At 49.4% G+C, this 23305-nt stretch overlaps 1 protein-coding gene across 1 annotated transcript; it reads left to right on the forward strand.

The window, feature by feature from the left end:
• Positions 1-5123: 5123 nt before the first annotated feature.
• On the forward strand, positions 5124-22924 carry EXOSC1 (exosome component 1). The gene is made up of 8 exons (XM_040361236.1): positions 5124-5227; positions 7293-7408; positions 7521-7592; positions 8352-8440; positions 9074-9107; positions 10581-10631; positions 14164-14248; positions 22359-22924. The coding sequence occupies exons 1-8, from the start codon at positions 5200-5202 to the stop codon at positions 22463-22465; spliced, it is 582 nt and encodes a 193-aa protein (XP_040217170.1). The 5' UTR covers positions 5124-5199; the 3' UTR covers positions 22466-22924.
• The last annotated feature ends 381 nt before the right edge of the window (positions 22925-23305 follow it).

Below are 23305 nucleotides of genomic sequence, written 5' to 3' on the forward strand. Positions count from 1 at the left end.
GCACATGCTCAGTTTGGTGTGTATTGCTAGAGTTTTTTTTTTTTCTTGGGAAGAGTGCATGTGATCAGCACAGGGCCAATTGGCACTGTCCAGGGATGCGCTGTGTACAGAGTGCAAGGTTTAGGGGTGTGTTATGCGCAGGGTTTAGGAGGGGGGGCACCGTGTACAGAATGCAGTGTTGAGTGTGCTATGTATAAAGTGCAGAGTTCAGAAGTGTGCTATGAACAGAGTTCAGGGATGCGCTGTCTGCAAGGTTTAGGGGTGTGCTATGAACAGAGTTCAGGGATGTACCACGTGCAGGGTTTAGGGGTGTGTAATGTACCGAGTCCAAGGATGCGCTGTGTACAGAGTGCAGTGTTGAGTGTGCTATGTATAGAGTGCAGAGTTCAGGAGTGTACAGAGTGCAGGGATGCACTGTGTACGGAGTGCAGTGTTGAGGAGTGTTCTGTGTACAGAGTGCGGGGTTCAGGGGTGTGCAATGTACTAAGTCCAGGGATGCGCTGTGTACAGAGTGCAGTCTTGAGTGTGCTATGTACAGTGTTTAGGGGTGTGCTATGAACAGACTTCAGGGATGCGTCGTGTGCAGGGTTTAGGGGTGTGCAATGTGCAGAGTCCAGGGAAGCGCGGTGTAGAGTGCAGCGTTGAGGAGTGTGCTATTTACAGAGTTCCGGGGTGTGCTGTGTACGGAGTGGAGTGTTCTATGTGCATGGTTTAGGGGTGTGACATGTGCAGAGTCCAGGGATACGCAGTGTACAGAGTGCAGGGTACAGGGGTGTGCTATGAACAGACTTCAGGGATGCGTCGTGTGCAGGGTTTAGGGGTGTGCGGTGTGCAGGGTTGAGGAGTGTGCTATGTACAGAGTTCCCGGGTGTGCTGTGTACGGAGTGGTGTGTTCTATGTACAGAGTGCAGGGTTTAGGGGTGTGAAATGTGCAGAGTCCAGGGATGAGCAGGGTAAAGGGGTGTGCTATGCATAGTGCTTTTTTTTTTTTCTCACAGGCCGTTCACATCTCACGTTTGACACGCGTGGATTCGGATTGCGGCGATTCTATTCACAGATCTGTGTGAATAGATGGCGCCGCTGTGCGTGGCTCTGCAATTCGAACCCGTACAGCGCGTGTCAAACGCAAGGCCCGTGGGCCAAATCGGGGCCCTCCAGGCCATTTCATGTGGCCCTCTCACCTCTCCTGCAGCATCTCCTTCATTTCTGCCCCTCCCTTGTCTCAGCCGAGAGGAGGACAGAACTTGCGCACCAAATCCTGCGTTTTCTCTGTGAAGTCACAGCAACCCCCCCCCCCTCGTCTCCACCTCCCCAGCTGACTCCCTCCTCTGTTCCTCCTCCAGACCTTGCACTTTCTGCTTTCTCAGCTCTTCCCACCCCCCCCGCTTCTTGGCAGCAGCACAGAGTGTGGGGGGGGGGGGTCTTGACATCCAGACTTACAAATACATCCGGCCCTTTGAGGGCAACCCTAATGCAGATGCGGCGCGCAGTGATATACAGCGTACTATGGGGGGGGGGGGAGAAGAACCCCAAGATTGAGGTAAGGGGGGGGGGGGGGCTGAGGAGGGCCCCGGGTTGAACCTTTTACACAATGTCAGATGGAGTCAAGTGGAATTGGCCTTTAACCCCTTCCCATCCAGCTGGTACGTTCTGGACTTTCGGTGGTTGTAGCGGGATGATGATTTGTAGCGTCGCACGTTTTTTTGGAGCCAGCGGTCGGCTCTCTTTTAACAGGAATCGGAGCGGCTGACCAGCCACCGGGTCGCTATTACAAGCCGTGTAAATCTACAGCCGTAACCTTTTTAAAGCCTCACCTATGGATAGTAAAAACCTACATCTTTTGTCACCGTTGCGCAGGCGCGTGCAATTTTTAAAGTGACGTGAGGCGTTGGGTATCCGTTTACTCGGTGTAACTTTTATAATTTATAAAAAAAAAAAAAAAAATTTCCCCACCAAAAAATTACGTTTGAAAAAAACCGCTGCGCAAATACCGTGTAACGTAACAAATTGCAAAACCCATAAATTGCGAAATACGATTTCTGTCCCGCCTTTTTTTTTTTTTTTTTTTTTATTTGCAAAAAATAAAACCCCAGTGGTGATTAACCACTTTAGCCCCGGGCCTGTTTTTCAGATTCGGTGTTTACGAGACTAAAACATTTTTTTTTTTTTTGCTAGAAAATTACTTCAAACCCCCAAACATTATATATATATTTTTTTCTAACACCCTAGAGAATAAAATGGCGGTCATTGCAATACTTTTTGTCACACCGTATTTGCGCAGCGGTCTTACAAGCGCACTTTTTTTGGAAAAAAATTCACTTTTTTAAATTAAAAAATAAGACCACAATAAATTTGGCCCAATTTTTTTATATATTGTGAAAGATAATGTTGCGCCGAGTAAAATGATACCCAACATGTCACGCTTAAAAATTGCGCCCGCTCGTGGCATGGCGTCAAACTTTTACCCTTAAAAAATCTCGATAGGCGATGTTTAAAAAATTCTAGAGATTGCATCTTTTGAGCTACAGAGGAGGTCTAGGGCTAGAATTATTGCTCTCGCTCTAACGATCGCGGCGATACCTCACTTGTGTGGTTTGAACACCGTTTTCATATGCGGGCGCTACTCGCGTATACGTTCGCTTCTACGCGCAAGCTCGTTGGGACGGGGCGCTTTAAAAAAATGTTTCTTTAAGACGCTTTCCTTCACTCGCAACCGCGCACAGCTGCCGAGCGGTCCCGATCTCCTCTGCCGCTACAGACGGCTACGGTAAGCGGCGGAGGGCGTGGGAGAGCGGCGGGAGGGGCCCTCTCCTGCCACCGATAACTGCGATCTCGCGGTGAATCTGCCGCGGAGACCGCCGTTATCGTGTACCGGACCGCCCACTGAAGAGATGAATATCTGGATTGTGGCAGCAGCTGCTTCCGTTACCGAGATATTCATCTTCAAAGTGATGACGTATAACGACGGTGGGCGGTCGGCAAGTAGTTAAGGACCAGCGCATGCAGATTTACGTCGACAGGCAAATGGGCGTACAGGTACATCCCCTTTTAATTTGCCGCCGGCGCGCTCGCGGCCCTGTCGGGAGCTCCGTCACCATGCCCGTGGGACCCCTCAGACTCGGTGTCCCGCGATCGGGTCATGGAGCTGGATGTCGGTGTAAACGCAACGGGCCAGATCCACAAAGAACTTACGGCGGCGTATCTATTGATACGCCGCGTAAGTTCTACGATGCGCCGTCGTATCTTTGTTTTGTATCCACAAAACAAGATACGCCTGAATGGGGGCTAGATCCGACTGACGTACGTCTTCGGATCTAAGGTGCATATTTACGCTGGCCGCTAGGTGGCGCTTCCGATGATTTCCGCGTTGAGTATGCAAATTAGCTAGATACGCCGATTCTCAAACGCACGTCTGCCCGACGCATTTTTTTTTTTACGTCGTTTGCGTAAGGCTTTTTCCGGCGTAAAGTTACCCCTGCTATATGAGGCGTACGCAATGGTAAGTAAGTATGGACGTCGGGACAGCGTTGAATTTTCCGTTGTTTGCGTAAATCGTTTGCGAATAGCATTGACTATTTGCGACGTTATTTCACGCATGCGCACTGGGATACATCCACGGACGGCGCATGCGCTGTTTTCGTAAAAAGCGTCAATGAAGTCGGGTCACGGTTCATTAGCATAAAACACGCCCACCTCTTCACAATTTGAATTAGGCGCGCTTACGCCGGCACATTTACGCTACGCCGCCGTAACTTAGGACGCAAGTGCTTTGTGAATACAGCACTTGCCTCTCTAAGTTGCGGCGATGTAGCGTAAATGAGATGCGCTACGCCGGCCTATATATGCGCCGATGTACGTGGATCTGGCCCACTAGCTCCCCGTTCTTCCTAGTGACTTGTCGCTGATGAACAGTGATCAGTGATGTGTCACGGAAAGCCACGCCCCCCTAACAGTTCGAATCACTCCCTAGGACACACTTAACCCCTTTAGCGCCACCTAGTGGTTAACCCCCTTCACTGCCAGTGTCATTTTCACAGTAATCGGTGCATTTTTATAACACCCATCGCTGTAAAAAAATGACAATGGTCCCAAAATAGCGTCAAAAGTGTCCACCATTATGTCGCAGTCATGAGGAAAATCGCTGATCGCCGCCATTACTAGTAAAAAAAAAAAAATATTAATAAAAATGCCATAAAACTATCCCCTATTTTGTAGACGCTATAACTTTTGCGCATACCAATCAATAAACGCTTATTGCGATTTTTTTTTTTTTTTTTTTTTACCAAAAATATGTAGAAGAACACGTATCGGACTAAACTGAAGATTTTTTTTTTTATTATTTTGTATATGTTTGGGGGAATATTGTCGCTCTGTTTTTGTTTATTGCGCAAAAAAAAAAAAACTGCAGAGGTGATCAAATACCACCAAAAGAAAGTCCTATTTGTTGGAAAAAAAGGACGCCAATTTTGTTTGGGAGCCACGTCGCACGACCGCGCAATTGTCAGTTAAAGCGATGCAGTGCCGAATCGCAAAAAAAGGGCTCTGGTCTTTGGTCAGCCAAATGGTCCGAGCCTGAAGTGGTTAAAAAAAAAACACACCAAAAGAGAGCTCTATTTGTGTGAATAAAATGATAAAAATGTCATTTGGGTACAGTGTTACATGACCATGTAATTGTCATTCAAAGTGCGACAGCGATGAAAGCTGAAAACTGGGCAGGAAGGGGGTGGGAGTTCCTGGTATTGAAAGAGTTAATTGTGAAATATTTAAAACCTTCCACACTCATCAGATCACCAATTTGGTTACTAAACACGGGAAGTCCCCGCACATGCGCCCATAATCACCATCTAACCTACATAATACAAGAACTGCGCTAAAGAGGGAAAGGTTTCCCATATGAAAGATGGCCGACACAACACCCCTTTGCTTCTCGGTGTATCGTTACTGTGGAGAAGTTTGGGGTGTAGCAAGATGGTGGCGACGTAACGTCACTTCCGTTATCAATTCTGATGGAACACCATCAGATTAGGCGACCTGCCAGATTCCGTAACGGAAATGACGTTCCGTCACGGCCATTTTGGTACACCCCGCGCTCATGCGCTTCCTTAGCAACCAATGATGAGCGACGCTGGTTGGATCACGTGACGCCGCGCTGCCCATTCACAGCACAGAGAGCAGCGTGCTACCGGTCACGTGGTAGTAATGGCTCCGGTGAAGTGGTGTGTGCCCGGTGAGTGGTGGAGATGGCGGGGGAGGGGAGCTCACGGAGGCACCGGGGGAACTGGAAAGCCCAGAAAAATGGTGCTCACTCTGACTGTTGAAGATGTGAAATTTGTCAGGTTTTTTATTTCTGTTTATGACCCTGCTGAGGAGAATTTGCCTCACTTCCTGTCAGTTTGACACCCATACAAGAAACCGGAGGGAAGCAGTTGGCAGGGTCGGGTTCCCGTAGGGAGTCCAGGGGTCGGGGTCCTGGAGGGGTTCGGGATCCCGTGGGGAGTCCAGGGAAGGGTCGGGGTCCCGTGGGGAGTCCAGGGAAGGGTCGGGGTCCCGTGGGGAGTCCAGGGAAGGGTCGGGGTCCCGTGGGGAGTCTAGGGCAGGGTCCTGTGGGGAGGTCAGGGTCCCGTAGGGATAGCGGGGAAGGGTCAGGGTCCCGTGGGGAGTTTAGGGCAGGGTCGGGGGTCTCATAGGGAGTTGGGGGTTCCGTGGGGAGTCCAGGGCAGGGGTACCGTAGGGAAGGAAGGTTCTGGGGGCCCGTGGGGAGTCCAGGGGTTGAGGTCCTGGGGGGAGTCCAGGGTCGGGTTCTTGTAGGAAGGGTTGGGGTCCCGTGGGAGTCCAGGGAAGGGTCGGGGCCCTGTGGGGAGTTGGGGGTCCCATAGGGAGCTTAAGGCAGGGGCAGAGTCCCGTGGGGAGTCCAGGGAAGCGTCGGGGGTCCCATGGGGAGTCTAGGGAAGGGTCCCATAGGGAGTTTAGGGCAGGGTCCTGTGGGGAGGTCAGGGTCCCGTAGGAAGGGTTGGGGTCCTGTGGGGGAGTTTAGGGCAGGGCCAGAGTCCCGTGGGGAGTTGGGGGTCCCGTAGGGAGTTTAGGGCAGGGTCGGGGGTCTCATAGGGAGTTTGGGGTCCCATGGGGAGTCCAGGGCAGGGCCGGGGTCCTGTAGGGAGGGCAGGGAAGGGTCGGGGGGCCCGTGGGGAGTCCAGGGGTCGGGGTCCTGGGGGGAGTCGGGGGTCCTGTTGGGAGTCCAGGGCAGGGTCAGGTTCTCATAGAAAGGGTTTGGGGTCCTGTAGGGAGTCCAGGGAAGGGTGAGGGTCCCATGGGGAGTCTAGGGAAGGGTCCCATGGGGAGTCTAGGGAAGGGTCCCATGGGGAGTCTAGGGAAGGGTCCCATGGGGAGTCTAGGGAAGGGTCCCATGGGGAGTCTAGGGAAGGGTCCCATGGGGAGTCTAGGGAAGGGTCCCATGGGGAGTCTAGGGAAGGGTCCCATGGGGAGTCCAGGGCAGGGTCGGGGGTCCATACAGGGTAACTAAGTGGGCAGAGTCCCCTTATACAGTGCGTGTCTTCTCTCTGTAGGGGAGGGGCTGTGTGGGCGGAGCCTCCTTCATACCCTGTGTCTTCTCTCTGTAGGGGAGGGGCTGTGTGGGCGGAGCCTCCTTCATACAGTGTGTGTCTTCTCTCTGTAGGGGAGGGGCTGTGTGGGCGGAGCCTCCTTCATACAGTGTGTGTCTTCTCTCTGTAGGGGAGGGGCTGTGTGGGCGGAGCCTCCTTCATACAGTGTGTGTGTCTTCGCTCTGTAGGGGAGGGGCTGTGTGGGCGGAGCCTCCTTCATACAGTGTGTGTCTTCTCTCTGTGGGGAGGGGCTGTGTGGGCGGAGCCTCCTTCATACAGTGTGTGTCTTCTCTCTGTAGGGGAGGGGCTGTGTGGGCGGAGCCTCCTTCATACAGTGTGTGTGTCTTCGCTCTGTAGGGGAGGGGCTGTGTGGGCGGAGCCTCCTTCATACAGTGTATCTCTTCTCTCTGTAGGGGAGGGGCTGTGTGGGCGGAGCCTCCTTCATACAGTGTGTGTCTTCTCTCTGTGGGGAGGGGCTGTGTGGGCGGAGCCTCCTTCATACAGTGTGTGTCTTCTCTCTGTGGGGAGGGGCTGTGTGGGCGGAGCCTCCTTCATACAGTGTGTGTCTTCTCTCTGTAGGGGAGGGGCTGTGTGGGCGGAGCCTCCTTCATACAGTGTGTGTGTCTTCTCTCTGTAGGGGAGGGGCTGTGTGGGCGGAGCCTCCTTCATACAGTGTGTGTCTTCTCTCTGTAGGGGAGCGGTTGTGTAGTCTGGAGGATTGTACTCCGGGACACGGGACCTACTGCAAACACGGCTACGTCTTCGCCTCGCTCGCTGGTTACGTGGTGAAGTCATGTGACAAGGATACGGTAAGTATGCGACCAATCAACTGGGGGAAATGGGAAATCTCCTTCTCTTACTGGGATTTGCACACAATCGCCCGGGTTTAGCCCTTACATGCTCTCTCTTCTTCCTCTGCAGTCTGTGTTATCTGTGGTGAGGGACACGGATTCCCTTCTTCTACCAGAAGTGGGCGTCATTGTGACCTGTAAGGTAAGGAGATATCTATAGAGCGACACCAACAATACAGTGCAGATATCTATAGAGGGGCGCTGAGCAGTGGGCTGTCCATGTGAGTTCATGAATCGGTTTACAAGCGGTAGAATCGGCCCCCACAATAGGTTGGACTCTTACCAGAGAACCCGGACCCCTTTAATATGACGGGTCACGCAGGCTTTACCATAATGGGTCACCAATGAGCCAACAGTTTCCCAATTAGCAGTAAGAAGTAAACATGTTCTAGACCAGTGATGGAGATCCTCGGCACCCCGGATGTTTTGGAACTACATTTCCTATGATGCTCAACTACACTGCAGAGTACAGGAGCATCATGGGAAATGTAGTTCCAAAACACCTGGGGTGCCGAGGATCTCCATCACTGGTCTAGGGACAAGATGTGCCTCAGTGCTGCCCTCTTCATGCCACACATTCATCTTACCTCATGGGGTGCTCAACCTTTTGGTCCTCCAGCCATTGCAGAACTACAAGTCCCATGAGCCATTGCAGGGCTGACGGTTACAAGCATGATGAGACTTGTAGTTCCACAACAGCTGGAGGGCCGCGGATCGAGCGCCCCTCGATCTACCTGTTCCTGACAGCAGCTAAATGAATTTTACACCTGTACTGACATTTACTGTGCTTGGGGTGGAGGGGGTTATAAAGGGGGGGGGGGGGTCTGTGGCACTCAGTGAATCCCCCCCCCCCCCAGTTTGGTTTTATGATTCCTCTAAAGTGTGTTTCTCTTGCACCTAGGTGGTGAGCATACACCAAAGATTTGCCAAAGTTCAGATCATGTTTATTGGCAACAGAGCTCTGAAGAACACATTCAGGGGTACAATCAGGTAAGATGCATTTCTTTTCTTTTACTTTTTTTTCTTTCTTTCTTTCTTTCTTTCTTTCCCTTTTTTTTCCCCCTTTCTTTCCTTTTTTTCCCTCTTTCTTCCCTTTTTTTCCCCTCTTTCTTCCCCTTTTTTTCCCCTCTTTCTTCCCCTTTTTTTCCCCTCTTTCTTCCCCTTTTTTTCCCCTCTTTCTTCCCCTTTTGTTCCCCTCTTTCTTCCCCTTTTGTTCCCCTCTTTCTTCTTCTTTTGTTCCCCTCTTTCTTCTTCTTTTGTTCCCCTCTTTCTTCCCCTTTTGTTCCCCTCTTTCTTCCCCTTTTGTTCCCCTCTTTCTTCCCCTTTTGTTCCCCTCTTTCTTCTTCTTTTGTTCCCCTCTTTCTTCCCCTTTTGTTCCCCTCTTTCTTCTTCTTTTTTTTTTTTTTTTTTTTTTTATTTCCCCCCCCCCCCCCCCTCTTTCTTCCCTTATTTATTTTTTTCCTTTCTTCCTTCTTCCCTTTTATTTTTTTTCACTTTCTCTTTTTTTTTTTTCCTCCTTTTTTTTTCTTTTTTTTTTTTTTTTTTTTTTTTTTTCCCTTTTCAACCCCCTGACATAAATAAAAAAAAAAAAAAAAAAAAAATTGTTTTTTTTATATTTTGTAGAAAAGAAGACATCCGAGCAACAGAAAAAGACAAGGTAACCGCTGTTTGTGCTTCTCAAAGCATTGTATTTATTACAGGTATTGTATGGCGCCAACAATGTACACAGCACTTTACATATAATGTACATTCATATCCGACCTTGCCCTCAAGCTGCTTCCAATCTATGGTGTGTGGCACACGAGGCTCGCAGACTGAATGTGGACGCCGGGCCATTCCATGTGGCCCTCGTACACAAGGGTTCTTCTTTTTTTTTTTTTTTTTTTTTTCCAGCCGGAACATGGTGGAAAACCATCCATTCCACCACATCCGCCCCTCGCCCTCTGCTCCCCGCTCACCATTGTCTGTCCGTGTTTAAAAGGACCTCTTGGCTCTCACAGGTCTACCCGGCATGTACTCATAGCAGAGACAGATACTAACCAATCATCTCCCTGCAAGTGAGAGAGAGAGGCACCTGTAGAGTAGAGATCAGGGTTGTGAAGGGAGATGTTTTCAGAGTTGGGGGGGCAGGGTTCAAAGCTAAGGAGGGGGGGAAGTGAAATGTGGACAGCCTGTGAAAGATGGCTGAACCCTTTACTGCGCTCTGTGCGCAGCACACCTCTGGACGCTGTGCGCGGCACACCTCTGGACGCTGCGCCCTGTGTGCGGCACACCTCTGGGCGCTGCGCCCGGCACACCTCGGAACGCTGCACGTAACGCACTACTTAACCCTTTACTCTCTATGCTGAGTACTCCTGCACGCTGTACATGTCGCACCCCTCAACACTGCACTCTGGACTAAAGATGAGCTCTGGCGTGTTCGCATAGTACACGTGCAGAGCCCGCCAGGAAGTGTGCACGGTGCTGCGCTAATCACAGCCAGGGAGACATTTCACGATCCCTGCAGCCGAGCATCGGGACAATGTCTCCTTGACTGTGATTAGCGCAGCGCCGTGCACACTTCCTGGCGGGCTCTGCACGTGTACTATGCGAACACGCCAGAGCTCATCCTTACTCTGGACGCAGCGCACCCCTGAACGCTGTACATAGCACACCTTAACCCTTTACTCTCTATGCTGCATACACCTGAACTCTTCATGCCGCAGACCTCTGAGTACTCCTATGTATCTGAGTAGATACATAATCTTACAGATATAACCGGACCTTTTGAGGGCAGCCATAATGCCGATGTCCCCCGCGATTAAATTACGTTTGACACCCCTGATTAAGAAAAGTTATTTAACCTATTAGCAGTCCTTTTTGGAGCATGTGAGGAAACCAGAGGACCCGGAGGAAACCCTTGCAAACACAGCGAGAATATGCAAACTCCATGCAGATGGTGTATGTAGGGCAGCACAGTGGTGTAGTTGGTTACTCACAATGGGACTTTTACCTCTGTCACTTAGTCGTGACCTCTGAACTCCCCACATAATACGGGGCACTCGACTTTGAATCCAAATTCTTTTTTTTTTTTTTTGCGCACTGTTCGATTATTGACCCTTTTTTTTTTTTTTTTCCATTGTTTCCTCAGGTTGAAGTTTACAAATGTTTTCGGCCAGGAGATATCGTCATGGGAAAAGTTGTATCCTTTTTTATTGATGGAAGTCATATAAATGGAGAAACCCGTTTCCAGCGAGCGATACGACTGCAATCGCCAAACCGCGCAGTACGCTTTGATATCATTTTATAGGGGCCAAAATCCCCTTTAAAGTGACATTTATCCACTTAAGACCCGGACCTTTAGGCAGCTAAAGGACCCGGCCAGTTTTTGCGATTCGGCACTGCATTGCTTTAACAGACAATTGCGCGGTCGTGCGACGTGGCTCCCAAACAAAATTGACGTCCTTTTTTCCCCCACAAATAGAGCTTTCTTTTGGTGGTATTTGATCACCTCTGCGGTTTTTAGTTTTTGCGCTATAAACAAAAATAGAGCGACAATTTTGAAAAAAATGCAATATTTTTTACTTTTTGCTGTAATAAATATCCCCCAAAAAATATATACATTTTTTTTTTTTTTTTTTCCCTCAGTTTAGGCCGATACGTATTCTTCTACATATTTTTGGTAAAAAAAATCGCAATAACCGTTTATCGATTGGTTTGCGCAAAATCTATAGCGTTTACAAAAAAGGGGATAGCTTTATTGCATTTTTACTTTTTTTCGTGACTGCGACATTATGGCGGACACTTTTGACACATTTTTGGGACCATTGTCATTTTCACAGCAAAAAATTCATTAAAAACGCACTGATTACTGTGAAAATGACAATTGCAGTTTGGGAGTTAACCACAAGGGGGCGCTGAAGGGGTCAAGTGTGACCTCCTCATCTGTGTGTCTAACTGTAGGGGGGTGTGGCTGTAGGTGTGATGTCTCTGATCGTGTTTCCCTATAAAAGGCATCACACGATCGATGACGGCGCCACAGTGAAGAACGGGGAAGCCGTGTTTACCTACACCTCTCCCCGTTCTTCAGCTCCGGGGACCGATCGCGGTGCTTTGGACCGGGTCGCGTGCACGTGCCTGCGACCCCACGGCTGGGCTTAAAGAGCCACGTACGTGGATGTGCCCAGCCGCGCCATTCTGCCGACGTATATCGGCGTGAATGGGTCCTTAAGTGGTTAAAGCGTTATATATATATATATATGCTTTAACCAGAGGTGATCAAATACCACCAAAAGAAAGCTCTATTTGTGGGGAAAATAACAAACTACTACTTGCCTGCTCTGTCTAATGGGTTTTGCACAGAGCAGCCCCCAATCCCCGTTTTGGGGTCCCCCACCGACTCTCCTCCTCCCCCACCGACTCTCCTCCTCTTCGGCATGTGTCCTTATGTAAAGCCGCTTTCCATTGTGGGGGCACCCGTGCGGACTCGCTCCTGAGCCGCGTTTGCTTAGCACGGCATTTGAGTGATGGCAACGGGAACAAATGGCTCCTGCTGCTATCAATCTGCCCAATGAGGAGTGAGACGGCTGAGAGAGCTGCTGCTCTTGCTCACATCACTGGATTGGATCGGGCTAGGGTAAGAATAAGGGGGGGGGGGGCTAGGGGGAATTCTGAAGCCCAAAAGGCATTTCAAATTTAATATTTTTTATTTTTATATATACACTGGAAACTGCTGATCGCTGGTGCAATGCAAGGATACTGCAGAAGGGACGAGTACAGTTTTTATATGGGAGCCGAGGACCCGTGGTGCAGTATATGGGAGCCGAGGACCCGTGGTGCAGTATATGGGAGCCGAGGACCCGTGGTGCAGTATATGGGAGCCGAGGACCCGTGGTGCAGTATATGGGAGCCGAGGACCCGTGGTGCAGTATATGGGAGCCGAGGACCCGTGGTGCAGTATATGGGAGCCGAGGACCCGTGGTGCAGTATATGGGAGCCAAGGACCCGTAGTGCAGTATATGGGAGCCAAGGACCCGTAGTGCAGTATATGGGAGCCAAGGACTCGTAGTGCCGTATATGGGAGCCAAGGACCCGTAGTGCAGTATATGGGAGCCGAGGACCCGTGGTGCAGTATATGGGAGCCGAGGACCCGTGGTGCAGTATATGGGAGCCAAGGACCCGTAGTGCAGTATATGGGAGCCAAGGACCCGTAGTGCAGTATATGGGAGCCAAGGACTCGTAGTGCCGTATATGGGAGCCAAGGACCCGTAGTGGAATATATGGGAGCCAAGGACCCGTAGTGCAGTATACGGGAGCCGAGGACCCGTAGTGCAGTATACGGGAGCCAAGGACCCGTAGTGCAGTATACGGGAGCCAAGGACCCGTAGTGCAGTATACGGGAGCCAAGGACCCGTAGTGCAGTATACGGGAGCCAAGGACCCGTAGTGCAGTATACGGGAGCCAAGGACCCGTAGTGCAGTATACGGGAGCCAAGGACCCGTAGTGCAGTATACGGGAGCCAAGGACCCGTAGTGCAGTATACGGGAGCCAAGGACCCGTAGTGCAGTATATGGGAGCCAAGGACCCGTAGTGCAGTATATGGGAGCCAAGGACCCGTAGTGCAGTATATGGGAGCCAAGGACCCGTAGTGCAGTATATGGGAGCCAAGGACCCGTAGTGCAGTATATGGGAGCCAAGGACCCGTAGTGCAGTATATGGGAGCCAAGGACCCGTAGTGCAGTATATGGGAGCCAAGGACCCGTAGTGCAGTATATGGGAGCCAAGGACCCGTAGTGCAGTGTACGGGAGCCCAGGACCCGTAGTGCAGTGTACGGGAGCCCAGGACCCGTAGTGCAGTATATGGGAGCCGAGGACCCGTAGTGCAGTATATGGGAGCCAAGGACCCGTAGTGCAGTATATGGGAGCCAAGGACCCGTAGTGCAGTATATGGGAGCCAAGGACCCGTAGTGCAGTATATGGGAGCCAAGGACCCGTAGTGCAGTGTACGGGAGCCCAGGACCCGTAGTGCAGTGTACGGGAGCCCAGGACCCGTAGTGCAGTGTACGGGAGCCCAGGACCCGTAGTGCAGTGTACGGGAGCCCAGGACCCGTAGTGCAGTGTACGGGAGCCCAGGACCCGTAGTGCAGTGTACGGGAGCCCAGGACCCGTAGTGCAGTATACGGGAGCCAAGGACCCGTAGTGCAGTATACGGGAGCCAAGGACCCGTAGTGCAGTATATGGGAGCCAAGGACCCGTAGTGCAGTATATGGGAGCCAAGGACCCGTAGTGCAGTATATGGGAGCCAAGGACCCGTAGTGCAGTATATGGGAGCCAAGGACCCGTAGTGCAGTATATGGGAGCCAAGGACCCGTAGTGCAGTATATGGGAGCCAAGGACCCGTAGTGCAGTATATGGGAGCCAAGGACCCGTAGTGCAGTATATGGGAGCCAAGGACCCGTAGTGCAGTATATGGGAGCCAAGGACCCGTAGTGCAGTATATGGGAGCCAAGGACCCGTAGTGCAGTATATGGGAGCCAAGGACCCGTAGGGCAGTATATGGGAGCCAAGGACCCGTAGGGCAGTATACGGGAGCCAAGGACCCGTAGGGCAGTATATGGGAGCCAAGGACCCGTAGTGCAGTATATGGGAGCCTTTCTATTGGATTGAATGGAGATTGCGATGATTTGCTCATTCATTGTTTGAAGGAAAGATTCTCCCTGACTTCCTCTCTCTAGATATCTCTGGGAGATTCTCAGTCCAATTACCTTCTCAGCACAGCAGAAAACCAGCTGGGAGTTGTAGTCGCACACAGTGAAGCAGGTATGTGTTGTGTTGTGTGATGCGTCTCACCGACGTCCTCTGCCAGGCAATACAAGTTCACGGCCAACGCCCTTCAGACAAAATTCCACGCCTTTGTCCGATGGAAATCCGATGGTGTGTGTGTATAAGACTTTCGGCTTACCGTTTTCTACCGGTTCATCCAAGAAACGATCCAACAGTGCGGGAGGTGTTCTATCAGAAAGCCGCTGCCCATCAGAAAATGCAACCTCGGCGACGTTCTGTCGCGGCCATCTTGGTATACCCCGCACATTTCTGACAGGACACCGGCTGCTTCCCATAGGCCAGGGATATGCAATTAGCGGACCTCCAGCTGTTGCAAAACTACAAGTCCCATCATGCCTCTGGGTGTCATGCTTGTGGCTGTCAGAGTCTTGCTGTGCCTCATGGGAATTGTAGTTCTGCAAGAGCTGGAGGTCCGCTAATTGCATATCCCTGCCATAGGCGATCAAAGAGCAGATCCTCTTTGGTGGCCTCTATGGCCTTGGAGGACCGGAGTGATGCCGTGACATCACTTCTCATCCAGCTTGAAGGTCAATTTTATATAAAAAAAAATATATATATCTTTTAAAGGTAAAGAAGAGATTTTGGGTCTTTTTGACCCCCCCCCCCCCCCAGATCTCTCCATAAAAGTAAAATAAATAAGGAAAGAAAAAAAAAAAAAAATGAAAGGGACAGTGTAAAAATAAAAAGTAAAATAAGGGGGATAAAAAATTTAAAGGGACAGTGTAAAAATAAAAAGTAAAATAAGGGGGGAAAAAAATAAAATTTTTTAAAGGCACAGTGTAACTTTAAAAAGTAAAATAAGGGGAAAAAATAAAATTGTTTAAAGTGACAGAGTAAAAAAGGGAACAAAAATATTTTAAAGGGACAGTGTAACTTTAAAAAGTAAAATAAGGGTTTTTTTTTTTTTTTTTAAAGGGACAGTGTAAAAATAAAGTAAAATAAGGGGAACTTTTTTTTTAAAGGGACTAAATATAAAGTAAAATAAGGGGGGGGGATAAAAATTAAAGGGACAGTGTAAAAAGTAAAAGGAACAACAATTATATTTTAAAGGGACAGTGTAACTTTAAAAAAAAAATGTTCCCCCTTATTTTACTTTTTAAAGTTACACTGTCCCTTTAATTTTTGTTCCCCCCCCCCCCCTTATTTTACTTTATTTTTACACTGTCCCTTTAAAAAAAAAAAATGTTCCCCCTTATTTTACTTTTTAAAGTTACACTGTCCCTTTAATTTTTGTTCCCCCCCCCCCCCTTATTTTACTTTATTTTTACACTGTCCCTTTAAAAAAAAAAAATGTTCCCTCTTATTTTACTTTTTAAAGGGACAGTGTAAAAATAAAGTAAAATAAGGGGGGGAAAATAAAAATTAAAGGGACAGGGAAAAAAATAATATTTTAAAGGGACAGTGTAACTTTAAAAAGTAAAATAAGGGGGAAATTTTTTTTTTTTAAAGGGACAGTGTAAAAGTAAAATAAGGGGGGGGGGGAATAAAAATTAAAGGGACAGTGTAAAAATAAAAAAGGTAAAATAAATTGAAAGCACCTCCATGCTCACACGCAGAACTCAAACGCATGCGTAGGTTGTGCACACGCATATATAAGCGGTATTGGCACCACACCTGTGAACGTTGGAGCGAGAGTAATAATTCTAGCGCTAGACCTCCGTAACCTGTAAATATGTCGGGGGGAGGGGGTGGGGGTTGCCCGGGAGGAGCCAAGGCTGAGGGCGTTTCTTCGCTCCCTTCTGAGATCAGTCTAGTGGGTGTGCTGCGTCTCTGCGTTGCCCATATATGTGACTTCCGGGTGAGTTTCCCCGCCCCCGGCGGCATCACGAGCCGCGGATCACCGGAGCTTGGATAGCAGCGCTTGGCACGATCCCCCCCAGAGATCCAATACTGGTTTCCGTAGTGAACTGTGGCTGTTCTGCGGTGATGATTTGGTTAATGGTGTTTTTTCTTTATCGTTACATCACGGGACACAGAGCGGCATTCATTACTATATGGGTTATATGGAGTACCTTCAGGTGTAGACACTGGCAATCTTCAAACAGGAAATGCCCCTCCCTATATAACCCCCTCCCATAGGAGGAGTACCTCAGTTTTTACGCCAGTGTCTTAGGTGTTAGTCATGGTTTAGCTTGCCTCCGCATCCTTGGGATTAGGTGAGCTACCGGTTCTGTCCAAAAAAGCCTGAGCGCTAAAGTGGTCAGTAACCGGACCCCAAACCCTTGGGGTATAGCCCATAATGCTTTCTTTTCAAGAGAGCTGGACCCTGGGCCCAGAACTTAGAAAACCTTTGGGCGCCTAATGTTTTCTGTTTGCCAGGGTGCTGTATGGGCCCAGGACAGTGGATCCTTCATGGAAGAAGAAGGTTCCCAGGGCCTGAAGGTCTAGACATCCCCACGGAGATGGGGGAAGATTGGGCCTCTTGCTTTGCAAAGTCCTGCGGCATGGAGCAGGTAAGTAAGGGGAAAACTTGCGGAACTTGGCTCTTAGCAAGTTTTTTCTGGGAGGTCACAGGGGACATGCCTAAAAGTTATGCATTGCATCTGGCAAACCAGTCACATATCATGAAGATAGGATGGCTCTATATGTTATTATTCCCCTTAAAAAGTGACCTCCCTGGTAGTGTTGGAAAAGCTGTGAGTGGGGCCTTTTGTGTACAAATGTATGTGTGTGTCAGAGAGCTATGCTTACCTGCAAGCCTCCAGGCGATGCTCTATCCAGTCCTCTTCCTCATGCCTGCAAAGCAGGCAAAACGCTGACCTCCTCGTGGGTTCCAGGCCTGCGGCTGCAGGAACAGAGAGGCCCTTCCTCCCAACCCCCCCCCGTCGGCGGGCGCGCGCGCGATGCGCGTGCACGTGTTATAGACGCATTTGGCGCCGTTTTAGCTGGGGGGGAAGGGCGGGTCAGTGGTTTAAGGAAGGGGCGGCCCTTCCTTAGATGCCACAGCTCATTCAAATACTTGGCTTGAGGGAGGAAGGACTGGAGTGAAGCACGGGGCGCTGAGGACACACAGTGGTTAGAAAGAATACTACAGTCTTCAGAAGATTGTGGTTTAGCCTAGGAATAGGCTGTTTTTTCTTTTCCATCTCATAGTCTTTTCTTTGGCAATACTACTCAGGGGGATAGAATGTTTTTTCTTGCCTAGATTGAAAAAAAAAAAAAAAAAAAAAAGGAAAAGTTTTTCTTTGAAAAAAAAAAAAAAAAAAAGTGTCATCTGGGGTAGAGGAAACATTTTTTATTCCCCAAACAGGTGTCTGGGCATTTAACTATTTATAAGTCCCAGGTACCAATAAGTAGCAGGTGTACCTCGGTATTGTACCATGGCATCAAGGAACAAGTCAGAGGGTACAAAAGGTGGGGATTCCCCCACAGATTCTGAGGTCTCGGATAGAGCTATGCCGCTGCTTTCCCCACTGGGAGCCTTTGGGCCATCGGGATCTGGGACTGGAGCTGACGCGAGTCAACCCAACCCTAAGATGGTCACGGAGGAGGTGTTACTCACCTCTTTAAATGAAATGCGGAGAAGCATGGGAGAAATGATAGCCGCAGCTATGCGGGGTAGTAAGCGGAATAGATCTCCGTCACCCGTGCGCGGACCCTCGGAAGAGGAGGTCCTTTCCTCTGGGGAATTGGACAACCTCTTGGACAAGGACCAAGTAGGTTCAGGGATCGAGGATCCGGATACTGAGGAATCTGGGGCAGTCTCCCTGTGGGAGAGCTGGTGGATTCAAGGCTTGACGGACTTGGTCCATAAGGCATTCAACCTGCCTGTACCAGATCTCCAGGTATCAACGGTTTCAGCTTTGGGCTCACTGAGGGCGCCTCAAAGCAGTGCTGTGTTTCCGATCCATCCTCTATTGGAGGGAGTCTTGTTCCAAGATTGGAACAAACCAGACAAGGTTTTCTTACCACCTAAGAAATTTTCTGTCTTGTATCCTATGGAAGAAAAGTTTTACAAGAGATGGGCTTCTCCTGCAGTAGACGCAGCCATCTCATGTGTTAACAAATCGTTAACATGCCCTGTAGAAAACATACAGGTTTTCAAAGATCCAGTTGATAAGCGCTTGGAAGCACTACTTAAGAACTCCTTCACTTCTGCAGGGGCAGTAGTACAGCCAGCCGTGGCTGCGATTGGAGTCGCTCAAGCTTTATCGGATCAATTTAAGCAAATGATTGAACTTATTCCTGCCGAGCAGGCAGAAGAATTTTCGGATGTCCCTAAGGCCATATGTTTTACGGTAGACGCAATCAAGGATTCTATCCAGCAAGCGTCACGTTTATCGTTATCCCTTATCCATATGAGAAGGCTCTTAGGGTTAAAAAGCTGGGAGGCTGAGCCCCCATGCAAGAAGCTCCTGGTAGGGTTCCCCTTCCATGGAGGACGGCTCTTCGGAGAGGACCTAGATAAATACATTCAGACCATTTCAAGCGGCAAGAGTACTCTCTTGCCAACTAAGAAGAAGGTTCAGGGGCCTGCGTTTAAACGACAGTCCTCCCCTGGACAGGGGCCCTCTAATGCCAAGCAGTATCGACGGCCTCCTGCAAGAACAAACTTCGGCTTCAACAGCAGATCACAAGGACAGGCTGTTAGAGGCAAGAGGCAGTGGTTTCGCAAACCAGCAAAACCAGCCCCCAAGTCTACCTTATGAAGGGGCGCCCCCACCCACGAAGGTGGGGGGAAGGCTGCGACTCTTTTCGGAGATTTGGGAAGCCAGCATTCCCGACGAGTGGGTACGGTCTTCCGTGGCCACAGGCTACAAGCTAGAGTTCCTAAGGTTTCCTCCTCCTCATTTCCAGGAGTCGAGGATTCCAAACGATCTGGAGAAAGGAGCCGCATTAAGATCGGCTCTAGATCATCTACTTTCCCAGGAAGTAATAGTAGAGGTACCAGTCCTGGAACAGGGACTGGGTTTCTACTCCAACCTATTCATCATCCCAAAGCCCAATGGAGATGTCAGGCCAATTTTGGACCTAAAGATGGTAAATGCATACTTAAGGGTCCGCTCATTTCGGATGGAATCCGTGCGGTCAGCAGCTGCCACACTCCAAAAGGACGACTTCATGGCGTCCATAGACATAAAGGATGCCTACCTTCATGTTCCAATTTATCAGCCACATCAAAGATATCTACGCTTTATGGTGGCTTCACGTCATTTCCAATTCGTGGCGCTTCCCTTCGGGTTGGCTACGGCCCCCCGGGTGTTCACGAAGGTTCTAGCTCCAATCCTAGCCAAGCTAAGGATCCAAGGGGTCACGATCCTAGCATACCTGGACGACCTCCTAGTCATAGACCACTCGTCTCCCGGCTTGGAGCGAGCAGTGGCCCTCACGGTCCAATACCTCGAGAGGTTCGGCTGGGTCCTAAATCGAGAAAAGTCAGCATTCCAGCCCACAAGGCAGTTGGAATATCTCGGCATGAGATTAGACACAGAACAACAAAGGGTGTTCCTACCTCTGAGGAAGGTCAAAGCCATCAAGGAATTAATCCTACTGGTTCTAAGCAAGAAAGAACCGACTATTCGCCTAGGTATGAGACTACTAGGCAAGATGGTGGCTACATTCGAGGCGGTACCATACGCCCAGAGCCACACTCGCATCCTGCAGGCAGCCATCCTGTCAGCATGGAGCAGAAGGCCACAGGCCTTGGATATCCCGTTGCCACTCTCATCAAGAGTCCGGCAAAGTCTGTGTTGGTGGTTAGACCCTCAGAATCTACTGAAGGGAAAGTCTTTCAGCCCAGTAGCTTGGAAGATAGTGACCACAGACGCCAGCCTGACGGGCTGGGGAGCAATTGTGGATGGTTCCACTCGCCAAGGTATTTGGGCAAAGCCAGAGAAGCTGTTACCCATCAACATCTTGGAGCTCAGAGCTGTTCGACTAGCCCTCAGGGCTTGGACGTCGAAATTGCAGGGGTTCCCGGTGAGAATTCAATCAGACAATGCCACGGCAGTGGCATACATAAATCACCAAGGGGGAACCAGGAGTCAGGCCGCTCAGAGAGAAGTGAGCTTGATTCTCCTATGGGCAGAGGCTCATGTGCCCTGCATATCGGCAATATTCATTCCCGGAGTGGACAACTTTCAGGCGGACTTCTTAAGCCGCCAGACTCTATGGCCGGGGGAATGGTCTCTGCATCCACAAGTCTTTCAAGCACTCTGCCAAAGATGGGGAGTGCCGGACGTGGATATCATGGCATCGAGACTCAACAAGAAGCTAGACAGGTTCATGTCCCGCTCAAGGGATCCGATGGCCTGCGGAACCGATGCTCTGGTTTGCCCTTGGCATCAGTTCAAACTTCTTTATGCGTTTCCCCCGCTCCAGTTACTACCCCCGCCTGCTGCGCAGGATCAGGGTGGAGCGCATACCAGTCATCCTGGTAGCTCCAGCATGGCCCAGAAGGGCATGGTACTCACTAATCCTAAGGATGGTAGTGGGAAACCCTTGGACTCTGCCTCTAAGGCCAGACCTGCTATCGCAAGGTCCGATCCTCCACCCTGCCTTACGGCATCTAAATTTGACGGCCTGGAAGCTGAATCCTTGATTCTCAGGGGTAGAGGTCTGTCTCAGAAGGTAATCTCTACCCTAATCAGAGCCAGGAAACCGGTCTCTAGGGTGATTTATCACAGGGTCTGGAAGGCCTATATAGGCTGGTGCGAGTCCAAGCTATGGCTTCCTCGCAGGTTCACCATAGATAGAGTTTTAAGTTTTCTCCAGCTAGGAGTGGATAAAGGATTGGCATTAAGCACAATCAAAGGACAGATTTCTGCCCTGTCAGTGTGGTTTCAGCGGCCGCTGGCCACCCACTCGCTGGTTAAGACCTTCCTTCAAGGGGTCTTACGTATTAAACCTCCAGTTAAATCCCCGCTTTGTCCGTGGGATTTAAATCTTGTCCTGTCAAGTTTACAGAAACAACCGTTTGAGCCGTTGGCTGAAGTTCCTTTGGTTCTACTGACAAGGAAGTTGGTATTTTTGGTTGCCATAGTTTCCGCAAGAAGAGTTTCGGAACTGGCAGCCTTATCCTGTAAGGAACCATATCTTGTTTTTCATAAGGACAGGGTCGTTCTCCGCCCTCATCCTTCCTTCCTACCGAAGGTCATATCCAGTTTTCATTTGAACCAGGATTTGGTATTACCATCCTTCTTCCCTAAACCTACTTCCAGAAAGGAAGGGTTGCTGCATACCTTGGATATCGTCAGGGCCATGAAGGCCTATCTTAAAGCTACAAAGAAGATCCGGAAAACAGATGTGCTGTTTATTCTACCGGATGGGCCCAAGAAGGGGCAGGCAGCTGCAAAGTCCACCATTTCTAGGTGGATCAAGCAATTAATCACTCAGGCCTACGGCTTGAAAGGGTTGCCTCCTCCAGTATCATTAAAGGCTCATTCTACTAGAGCCATGGGCGCCTCCTGGGCAGCACACCACCAGATCTCTATGGCTCAAGTTTGCAAGGCGGCAACCTGGTCTTCTGTCCACACGTTTACAAAATTCTACAAGTTGGACGTAAGAAGGAATACTGATACTGCCTTCGGGCAGGCAGTGCTGCAGGCTGCAGTTTGAGACCCTCGGATTCCGGGGGCTCCTCTTGTTCGAGTTAAATTTAAAATTTAAGATTATTTTTCTCAAATAAGTTGGATTTATTATGATTTGAGTATATCTCTAAATTAAATCCTTTTGTCTTGGAGATGTTCTCCCTCCCCTCATTGTAAGCATTGCTTTGGGACATCCCATATAGTAATGAATGCCGCTCTGTGTCCCGTGATGTAACGATAAAGAAAAAGAGATTTTTAATACAGCTTACCTGTAAAATCTTTTTCTTGGAGTACATCACGGGACACAGAGCTCCCACCCCTCTTTTTGAGGACCATTTTGGGAGGCATACTGCTTGCTACAAAACTGAGGTACTCCTCCTATGGGAGGGGGTTATATAGGGAGGGGCATTTCCTGTTTGAGATTGCCAGTGTCTACACCTGAAGGTACTCCATATAACCCATATAGTAATGAATGCCGCTCTGTGTCCCGTGATGTACTCCAAGAAAAAGATTTTACAGGTAAGCTGTATTAAAAATCTATTTTTTTGCTTCCGCAGGGGCGACCATGGTGCCGATCAGCTGGTGTGAGATGCAGTGCCCCAAAACGCACATCAAGGAACCCCGGAAGGTGGCGCGAGTGCAGCGCGAGTTTCTGCAGACCTAATAATGAAAGTGTGGTCACCACTTCACACCCAATCCTACCCGTTACCACTGTGTGGTTTGTACATGTGGGGGGGAGGGGGAGAAAGAAAAAAAAATTAACCCCATGCCCTATTTCAATCCCTTTTAAATCGTTAGTGTATTTAAATCTGCTAACACTCCCTCCCCCCCCCCTTAGACGGACAATGCTGCTGTGCTCCTTCATCCGGAGTGGGGGCGCCCTAGTACAGGGGGGGGTGTTAGACCAGATCCTGGGGTGAAAGAAAACGAATGCAGCCGCCACACATCTGATTGGTATTCTGCAATATATGACATTTTTGGATCTGGGTGAAATACGGGACTGAAAGCAAACTTGCTATTTGTCAGTCCTGCCATCTGAGGGGCGGGGGAATTGAAAAGGCTGGCAGGTGACTCCTTCGAAAATAGTTTTTTTTTAGGTTGAGTTGTTTTTACATCCAAAAAATAAATAAAAAAAAAAAAAAAGTCAGGTTGTTATGGGGGCAACACAGAGACAAATAAATGCACCGTAATTATCAAAGGGTCTGTGTGGCCCCCATAACAACCTGTCGGGGTTTTTTTTTTTTTTTTAAATACACAGTCGGCACTGATTGGTTGTTGTGGGATGACACAAGACAGATCGTTAATCAATTAGGCCTCTAGTGTTTGTTTTTTATGTTTTATAAATCTTGTTTTCTGTATTTTTAAAATTGGGAAAAAATAACTATCCCAGATTGCTTTCTCGTTTTTACCTTTTTTTTTTTTTTTTTTTAAACAAATAAAAATCTGTAATAAATGAGAATTTCATTCATATGTCTGTCTGATGGTCTGTTATTTACAGCAAGGG

Source organism: Rana temporaria, chromosome 8, assembly GCF_905171775.1.
Source record: "Rana temporaria chromosome 8, aRanTem1.1, whole genome shotgun sequence".
NCBI classification, from domain to species: domain Eukaryota; kingdom Metazoa; phylum Chordata; class Amphibia; order Anura; family Ranidae; genus Rana; species Rana temporaria.